The sequence below is a fragment of the Salmo salar genome, chromosome 22, assembly GCF_965601325.2.
Source record: "Salmo salar chromosome 22, fSalSal1, whole genome shotgun sequence".
In the NCBI taxonomy this organism is placed as follows: Eukaryota; Metazoa; Chordata; class Actinopteri; order Salmoniformes; family Salmonidae; genus Salmo; species Salmo salar.
The window spans coordinates 31,682,248-31,692,496 of record NC_138312.1 but is presented as its reverse complement, the minus strand read 5'-3'; the positions used below and the strand labels follow the sequence as shown (position 1 = coordinate 31,692,496).

The following is a 10,249-nucleotide window of genomic DNA, read 5'->3' as shown; positions in this document are numbered from 1 at the left end:
GGTAATCAAATGACTACCTGGACTATTTGTATTGTGTCCCGCCAACCCCCTATTTTACGCTGCTACTACTCTCTGTAATCTAGGCATAGTCACTTTAACTATACCTACAGTTGAAGTCGGAAGTTTACATACACCTTAGCCAAATACATTTAAACTCAGTTTTTCACTATTCCTGACATTTAATCAGAGTAAAAATTCCCTGTTTTAGGTCAGTTAGGACCACCACTTTATTTTAAGAATGTGAAATGTCAGAATAATAGTAGAGAGAGTGATTTAATTCAGCATTTATTTCTTTCATCACATTCCCAGTGGGTCAGAAGTTTACATACACTCAATTAGTATTTGGTAACATTACCTTTAAATTGTTTAACTTTGGTCAACCGTTTTGGGTAGCCTTCCACAAGCTTCTCACAATAGGTTGGGTGAATTTTGGACCATTCCTCCTGACAGAGGTGGTGAAACTGAGACAGGTTTGTAGGCCTCCTTGCATGATGCTGCCACCCTTGTGCTTCATGGTTGGGATGGTGTTCTTCGGCTTGCAAACCTCCCCCTTTTTCCTCCAAAAATAATGATGGTCATTATGTCCAAACAGTTCTGTTTTTGTTTCATCAGACCAGAGGATATTTCACCAAAAACTACGATCTTTGTCCCCATGTGCAGTTGCAAACCGTAGTCTGGCTTTTTTTATGGCAGTTTTGGAGCAGTGGCTTCTTCCTTGCTGAACTGCCTTTCAGGTTTTTTCCTTTTTTTTCTGAGGTCTTGGCTGATTTCTTTTGATTTTCCCATGATGTCAAGCAAAGAGGCACTGAGTTTGAAGGTAGGCCTTGAAATACATCCACAGATACACCTCCAATTGACTCAAATGAAGTCAATTAGCCTATCAGAAGCTTCTAAAGCCATGACATCATTATCTGGAATTTTCCAAGCCTGTTAAAGGAACAGTCAACTTACTGTATGTAAACTTCTGACGCACTGGAACTGTGATATAATGAATTATAAGTGAAATAATCTGTCTGTAAGCAATTGTTGGAAAAAGGACTTGTGTCATGCACAAAGTAGATGTCCTAACCGACTTGCCAAAACTATAGTTTGTTAACAAGACATTTGTGGAGTGGTTGAAAAACGAGTTTTAATGACTCCAACCTAAGTGTTTGTAAACTTCCGACTTCAACCGTACATGTACGTATTACCTCAATTAGCTCGGCTAACCGGTGCCCCCGCACATTGACTCTGTACCAGTACACCCTGCATATAGCCTTGCTACAGTTATTTTCAGTTTTAGTTTTTTGGGGGGGGGGGGTGTTCTTTCTTTACTTGTCTATTGTTTATCTAATACCTATTTTTTTCCTTAAATTGCACTGTCGGTTAGGGCTTGTAAGTAAGCATTTCACTGTAAGGTCTACACCTGTTGTATTCAGCGCACGTGACAAATAAACTTTGATTTGATTAAGAATAATGGTGGAAAATGTAAGCAGAGTGAGCTGTATGTTGGATCGAATACAGGAGAAATTATGAATCTGTTAAAGATGATTTTGTGATGGAGTGACATTTTTGGAAAAAGTGGACAGTTGTCTTTTGGCTGATCCATGTGTGGTTTAAGGGTGGGTGAAAACAGAGTTGGGTACTGTGGAATCAGTGAGGGTAACCAGAAGTGGTCTTGTGATAATTGTGTTTCTGCTGGTCAGAGGGAGTAGGCACTCCACGTCAAGCGAATGGGGACAAGTGATGTAAATTGTTTTGATCTCAAGAAAAGGGCCCCATTGAAAGCAGTGATTACTGGGGTAGCGGTGAATGTGAAAGTTGACCAACTGAAGGGGAAAATTCCGGGTATTTGTGATGCTCGTTGTTTGGTGCGATGCAGACAGGGTGGCGTGAATGGTGAAACAGAAAAGTCGTTGTCTGTTATTTTGAGTTTTTTGCCGAATACATTACATTGTTACAGGTGTCTAGCTTATGGGCATGTGGCAGCTGTGTGTAGGAGGGAGGTTCCTACGTGTGAGAAGTGTGAAGGGCATGAGACAAAGGAATGTGTAGCATTGGGGAAAGAAGCTGTATGTGTTTATTGTAGTGGTGCCCATGTAGCTGGGGATCAGAAATGTCCAGTGTGAGAGAAGCAGGTTGAGGTTTCCAGGGTTAGAGTTGTCGTGTTCTGAGGCAGTGAAGAAAGTAGAGGAAGATGGGTCAAGGTGGAGGTATCCTGAGAGGAGTGGTATGAGTAGTAGATTTGTACAAGTACAGAGGAATAGGCCAATAAGTGATATGTTTCAGTAAGATTGGATTTTTTTGTTGTTGCATTTATAGCAATGGTTATCAACTGTACTGAAGGTAAGTCGCAGAAAATTGAGGTTGTGGTGGCAGCTGCAGAGAAGTATTTAGGTGTACGAGACTTGACGTCAGAAGGGTTACAGAGTGTGTTGGGTGATGGTGTCCCATCCTTTCAGGCTGTAGGCCTGAGGTAGGACTTGATAGATTTAAATAGTGGAGTATGGTGGTGGGTGTTTAATGAGTGTAAGGTTAGATGTTAGGATATTCGTTGATTTATTTCGTAATTTTGTATTATTATTTTTTTTTAAGCAAGGTATAAGGGAGTTATACTCCAGTCTAGTACGTGGCGGTAATGAAACATTTATTGGATGCCGTTAACCATTGAAAAAAAGGTTAGTTCCGGTCTACTTAACTGGGTGTGACACCAATGCCATAGTAGCTGGGTCTGGTATTATTTAGTTCATTGAACCAGGGAAAAAAACGAGTGTGTGTCTCGCTTCCTCTTCCGTCTCTATTGGAGCGCTTGTGTCAAATATTTTTTATAACTAAACCAAGATAGACCACAGCTTGTCGTTTCCAATGGGAAGAAATTCGTCATAGTGGGCAGAACAAGCAAGGATGGGGCAGAGCCAAGCGTGCATTAGCGCGTTCTAGTATATAGCGGCATATTTCCCGTCAGGGAACGCCTACTCTGTGAAATGCGCGTGTGCAATAACTACATTAGCCTTTGCACTCCTAAACAGCGCGATTTCTATTTTTGCAAGGGGTAAGGTCTAGAAAACGTAGCCCGCCCTGTTCATAACCGATTTTGGGAACAGAAAACTGCATTAAGATCAAATGTTTAATCGATGAGAAAATGTGCAGAATGTCGGCCAAAATCAACCTCATCCCCTCTTCTCCCACTGCGCGCCAGTAGGCTTCCTCTCGCTACCATATTTGGTAGTGAGTGGAAACGCCAACCGGATGCTTCACATTTATACATCCAGTGAAATATCTGTTTCATTGTTCTATCTTTGCTTGTGTAGTGTTGACGTGTCTCTAAAGCGCTTTCTTTCTCAGCTGTAGAGCGTTTCGCCGGTAGTCAGACCGAAAGCTGGAGAGACCTATTGACACATAAGGATCACACACTCAAAGATCGTAACGCTTGAGAAATCATCATGGGCAGTGAGTATCCCCCAGACTAAAGTAGCTAGCTAAAGTAAAGGACGATTTCATATAATCGGGGAACTTTTGATGAATCCGATGCAGGCTATGTCATTTTTCAATGATTGGATCTAAGGCCATTTTCATTGTAGCTAGAGCTAACTGTTAGCTAGCTGGATGACAAGTGGTCTTTGTTTCAAGCATATTTTTAACTCCTGTCTTCAACAGCAATGTCTGCATGAAAATGGCTAGTTTTGTCAGTTGTCAAGAAACGGAAGTTTAAAAGAGCTAGCTAGTTAGCTAACGCGTTAGCTGGCTATCAGTGTCACTTGCTAACTAACGTTAACTATCTAGTTTGCTAACGTTAGCTGTACAGATGTGAACTACTTTTTATTATGTCCAGTCAGCTAACGTTACATTGATAACTATATATCAACCAATGTTACATGGTAATTGATATCTCGGAGCATGATTTCTACGGCATACTAGTTAACATGTAATGTTATCTAGCTAGTATAGCTAATGTTAGCTATATTGGATGCAGACCAACACATCCAGATTAGTGATGACGACGCATAGCAAACAGCCGGTGTTTGACACGGGTTTAAATATCTTGTATCATAAGCAGTACATGTTTACTGAAACACATTTGCTGGTATGTTAAATGTTTTAAATTGGATTAACAATTGTGTATAGAAAGATCTGTTTTCATTGTGAATTCGCTTAGTTTATAGGCGAAGATCCAATCCCCTATGTATGTACCGCTATGCCACGTCCCCCTATAAATTGTTAGGTCATTCACTGGTCTTGATTTATGTTTATTATGGCGAGTCTATTGAATAACATCCCTCCTTTTGTCTGTTTTCAGTCAAATTCCTGGAGGTAATAAAGCCGTTCTGCGCGGTATTACCTGAAATCCAGAAACCTGAAAGAAAGGTACAGTATTTACTTTATGAAGAAAAGTATGTTTTACTTTCAACTGTATAAACCTCTGTTGTGCCTGCTGTCATTGTTGCTTCCATGTCTCACTGTAATTGCTGTGTTCAACAGATCCAGTTCAGAGAGAAGGTACTATGGACAGCCATCACTCTCTTCATTTTCCTTGTGTGCTGCCAGGTAAATATCTGCTGTATTGTTCACACACTCTCTTTTCTAGCATTTTAATTGAGTAGAATAAAAACTCACGCCTGAATGTCTGTCACCTATCCTCCAGATTCCCCTTTTTGGCATCATGTCCTCAGACTCTGCAGATCCCTTCTACTGGATGAGAGTCATTCTGGCCTCCAACAGAGGTGGGTTGTCACTTTTGCAATGTAGAAACAACAAGTGAATAAATTAATCTCTCTGTGAATTGATACATCAATCAACGGACATGGCAATGAATGAGTCAATTAGTAACTGAGTGTGTGAATTGATAGTCTTGAGTGAATGATGAATGACTTGAGTGTGTAATTGGTATCTTTTCTGATTGAATGGCTGAACAACTCTATGGCTCTGCTCTCCCGTTAACGTCCCCTGGGTCTCTCCTGTCCATCCAGGTACCCTGATGGAGCTGGGTATCTCTCCCATAGTCACCTCCGGCCTAATCATGCAGCTCCTGGCCGGGGCTAAGATCATTGAGGTGGGAGACACCCCCAAAGACAGGGCCCTCTTTAACGGCGCACAGAAATGTAAGACCACAATCCCCACTTCTTGTTCTTAGTTTGACCTAATTCTGTCAAGTTTAAGCATTACTGTGAATGAGGCCATATCATTTCTAACCCATTGCTATCTCCTACAGTGTTTGGTATGATCATCACCATTGGTCAGGCCATCGTGTATGTGATGACTGGAATGTACGGAGACCCCTCCGATATGGGCGCTGGGATCTGTCTGCTCATCATCATCCAGGTGAGCCCTCCACTCCACCCCTCTGTCATATTCTTATCCCCCCCTCAGATTCAGGCCTTGGTCCAATACTCCTTTCTTGCTACCTTTTCAGAGGTTATCACTATGAATCTGTAAGTGATTGGATAATTTTAAAGCGAGGTTCACATCCTACTTTTTAACCAATCCAACCTTCTCCGATTACTTCAATGAATGTATGAAGAAAAGGTCTATTTAAAGGAAGTCAAACAGGCCTCCAGTGTGAGTGGTTTGTCTCGGTCTCTAACTCACCTGTCTCCCCCTCCAGCTGTTTGTGGCAGGTCTAATCGTGCTGCTGCTGGATGAGCTGCTGCAGAAGGGCTATGGTCTGGGCTCTGGTATCTCCCTGTTCATTGCCACCAACATCTGTGAGACAATTGTCTGGAAGGCCTTCAGCCCCACTACTGTCAACACTGGCAGAGGTAAGACACCAGAGCAGACGGCTGTGGGAGAAGGACAGCCGGTCTCACGGGCTAAACTGAGGCATTGAAAATGATGTGCCCTGTCTGGGTGTACATTTAGGACAGACTCACTAATTTCCACTATCAGAGATAATACCTGGCAAGTGGTAATTTCACATAAGACCAACTATCAAATCAAATTTATTTATATAGCCCTTCGTACATCAGCTGATATCTCAAAGTGCTGTACAGAAACCCAGCCTAAAACCCCAAACAGCAAGCAGTGCATGTGAAAGAAGCACGGTGGCTAGGAAAAACTCCCTAGGAAAAACTCCCTAGAAAGGCCAAAAACCTAGGAAGAAACCTAGAGAGGAACCAGGCTATGAGGGGTGGCCAGTCCTCTTCTGGCTGTGCAGGGTGGATATTATAACAGAACATGGTCAAGATGTTAAAATGTTCATAAATGACCAGCATGGTCAAATAATAATAATAATCATAGTAGTTGTCGAGGGTGCAACAAGCACGTCCGGTGAACAGGTCAGGGTTCCATAGCCGCAGGCAGAACAGTTGAAACTGGAGCAGCAGCACGGCCAGGTGGACTGGGGACAGCAAGGAGTCATCATACCAGGTAGTCCTGAGGCATGGTCCTAGGGCTCAGGTCCTCCGAGAGAAAGACAGAAAGAGAGAATTAGAGAGAGCATATTTAAATTCACACAGGACACCGGATAAGACAAGAGAAATACTCCAGATGTAACAGACTGACCCTAGCCCCCCGACACATAAACTACTGCAGCATAAATACTGGAGGCTGAGACAGGAGGGATCAGAAGACACTGTGGCCCCATCCGATGATACCCCCGGACAGGGCCAAACAGGCAGGATATAACCCCACCCACTTTGCCAAAGCACAGCCCCCACACAACTATGGCTCCTATAGATCGACTTGGACTTGAGAAGAACCCCAAGGGTCAGGTTAGTTTAGGTGGACTCTAGATGTGAGGCTGATGTTTTAGTCTCTTGTGTTTAGGTACAGAGTTTGAGGGAGCCATCATTGCCCTCTTCCACCTGCTGGCCACGCGAACAGACAAAGTGCGTGCCCTGAGAGAGGCCTTCTACCGCCAGAACCTGCCAAATCTTTTGAACCTCCTCGCCACCGTTTTCGTCTTTGGTGTAGTCATATACTTCCAGGTCAGTAACTGTCTTTCTTTCTTAAAACCTGTTAAAGGAGTTGAACACATTTGTTATTGTCAGAAAACAACACATTGCATAATTTTTTTTAAACGTTTTATTAATGACCATTTAGACATTAAATATTTATGATATGGGTATGTTCTACCCTCTCTTACCATGTCTCTCTTCCTCCCGTCTCTCTACAGGGCTTCAGGGTGGACCTGCCCATCAAGTCTGCCCGTTACCGTGGCCAGTACAACACTTATCCCATCAAGCTCTTCTACACCTCCAACATTCCCATCATCCTCCAGTCTGCCCTTGTGTCCAACCTGTACGTCATCTCTCAGATGCTCTCCACTCGCTTCAGTGGCAACTTCCTGGTTAACCTGCTGGGCACCTGGTCTGTAAGTACACACCATTTTAAACCATTTCCCTGAACTACCATGTCTCAACTCTAAACTCAGGGTTTGTCACATTAACATCCACACAGTACCCTGAACTTAAGTCACTGTTACTAGCCCGCTACCAGCCGGTATTCATCCCTGCACCTTAGACTGCTGCTCTATGTACATAGTCATTAAACACTGGTCACTTTAATAATGTTTAAATACTGTTTTACCCACTTCATGTGTGTATACACTGTATTTTATAGTCAAGACTCATCATATATAACTACCTGTTGTACACACCTTTCTATCTATATACTGTCCATAATGTCAATACACACCATCTTATACATTACACTATATATTTATATTCCGGACTCTGACGTTGCTCATTCTAATATTTCTTAATTCCTTATTTTTATTTTGGGGATTTGCATGTATTGTTAGGTATTACTGCACTGTTGGAGCTAATACACCTGTGATAACATCTGCAAAATATGTGTACACAACCAATCAAATCTGATTAGATTTGAACATATCCAGCAACACAGAATGTATAAGCTGACCAGACTTGTGTGTTTGTAGGACACATCGTCAGGCGGTCCAGCTCGTGCCTACCCAGTGGGTGGGCTCTGTTACTACTTCTCTCCCCCGGAGTCGTTTGGCTCGGTCCTAGACGACCCCATCCACGCTGCCATCTACATCTGCTTCATGCTGGGCTCCTGTGCCTTCTTCTCCAAGACCTGGATCGAGGTGTCTGGCTCTTCTGCCAAAGATGTAAGTCCTTCTACCACATGTGCTGTACATTTCTTAGACTATGTCATCATAAATTCATAATTTTGATGTAGGAATCTCCTAAAATGTCTAGGGCTGTCTGGGTGTAGAGGACCTGTACATGTGTTATGTAATGTAATCCATGAGTGTGTGTTTGCTTTCGCAGGTGGCTAAGCAGCTAAAGGAGCAGCAGATGGTGATGAGGGGACACAGAGAGACCTCCATGGTTCATGAACTCAACAGGTAAACTATCTTAGTCAAAACTATAACCTTTTAGCCACAACAATCCATGTCTTAATTTAACAGGGTTTAATATTACACTTTTCCAAACATGCTTTCTTCAGGTAATGATTGGTGCGCTACTACTTGAGTTTGCCTTCTGTATCAAGCTGGAATCTTGCCTCTGTGCTTTCCAGGTACATCCCCACAGCGGCGGCCTTTGGTGGTCTCTGTATCGGCGGTCTATCTGTCATGGCGGACTTCCTGGGTGCTATTGGCTCAGGCACCGGTATCCTGCTGGCCGTCACCATCATCTACCAGTACTTTGAGATCTTTGTCAAGGAGCAGAGTGAAGTGGGCAGCATGGGAGCACTGCTCTTCTAGTCAGACACCTGGCTGCAACACCTGTGACGAAGCAACCCTCTTAATGCACATGGACATGCCCCAGATCAGACCAAGTCCTACCAAACTCTTATTATTCACATTCTTTTATCTCCATTTAGATTTTTTTTATCTGCACAATGAATCTGTTCTCTCCTGTGTCATTTTCCGGATGCTTTCTGGCATGTCCCCTGACATGGCCTACAGGAGGTTCAGCCCAAACAGAATGGTGTGTGTGTGTAGTGAAGTGGTAGGACTGACTACATCCTGACATTCACAACACTCCGATCAACCGCTCTGTACCAGTTTGCCTGAGACTGGTTAGCCTCCTCAGGGTCATCTGAAGTGTTTCATATCTATTAAAATGGTCTGATCCACAAGCGTTTATGAGGGGGTGGAGGTGTTGTCCCTTTTCAGACTGTGACAACGGCTCTGTAGTATACAAGCATGTATACTGCACTGGGATGAGAAGTCCCTCTTACTGGACTGACTTCATCCACCCAACACAGTATACATAGGAATGCTTTGGTTTTCTGCTTAAATTCCATCGCCTCAATTACCTGGAGGATATAGGCGTGAATGTAGAGTGTACCTTCACAACTGGGCTCTTTGGTATGTTCTTTTGAGTGGCCATCAGATTTTGACCTGATGGCCACTCATTTCTCTGATTGAGTAGCAAGGGAAGGTTTGGTCAAGAATCTCAGAATATAACCATGTTTGTCCGCCAGACATGTGACTGTTTAAAGCCGCGCTCCAATAATACTGTAGGATCAGAAAGTGGAGCGTAGGGCTCTTAGAATGTGGTGCAGCTTTGTCAAGTGTTTACTTTTTATGAAAGTGTGCATTGGAAGAGTTATCAAGTGAACCACTCATAGGTCCTCTCTGTTGAAACTGGGCTGAAGGGAGGTGGTGTACGTTTAGGGAGATGTAATCGTACTTATATGCCACATTCATACCTTTTTGCCCATTTTGTTGGGTGAGGAAAGATTTATTTTTATTTTTATTGTCTGCTTTGAGCATGACAGTATTAAACACTTTCACACCGTGAATTTTGGTTTTCTGTATATATATATACTATGCATTGAATTCATCTACAGTGTAAAATAACTTTCTTTTTTTATATGTAAGAATGTTGTTCTGAACAAATGTATTCTGGGCAGAAAAACAATTTTTGTCAATAAAAACTCATTTTGGGGAAAGTTTTAGTATTTTCTTTGTGTGAAGACTGTAGAGATTTTCTTGTTCTCTGTTGCATGTTTGAGTTTCTAGCCATTCTGTACCTTTCAGCTCACGTTGTCGGCCTCGCTGGCCTAATGTACATTTTGTCACAAGTCCTATTTAATAAGCACTCGAGGGGAAAAAGGGGCATTCCCTCCTTTCGTCGTAATGTCTGTGCTCACGTGGGTGTGGTCACTGACCGGTTAAGACTTCATATGAAAAATAATTATCTCATTTAGAAGGCTAACATTACATCTTCTGACAAATAATTTAATCTAATATAAGTCCACAACATCTAGATGTGAATCTGATCACTGGGAAATATACACACTCAGAGATGCAGTTATGTTGTTCTACTGTCCTTAGTTACATCACAAATTAGTAAAG

At 42.6% G+C, this 10,249-nt stretch overlaps 1 protein-coding gene across 1 annotated transcript; it reads left to right on the top strand.

Annotated features, from left to right (window-relative positions):
* The first annotated feature begins 3,284 nt into the window (after nt 1-3,284).
* LOC106583199 (protein transport protein Sec61 subunit alpha) lies at nt 3,285-8,818 on the top strand. Its single transcript, XM_014167106.3, has 12 exons — nt 3,285-3,429; nt 4,277-4,344; nt 4,459-4,524; nt 4,622-4,700; nt 4,947-5,078; nt 5,189-5,298; nt 5,582-5,735; nt 6,742-6,902; nt 7,091-7,288; nt 7,856-8,047; nt 8,211-8,287; nt 8,461-8,818. Exons 1-12 carry the CDS (start codon nt 3,423-3,425, stop codon nt 8,645-8,647), a joined length of 1,431 nt encoding a protein of 476 aa, XP_014022581.1. The 5' UTR covers nt 3,285-3,422; the 3' UTR covers nt 8,648-8,818.
* The last annotated feature ends 1,431 nt before the right edge of the window (nt 8,819-10,249 follow it).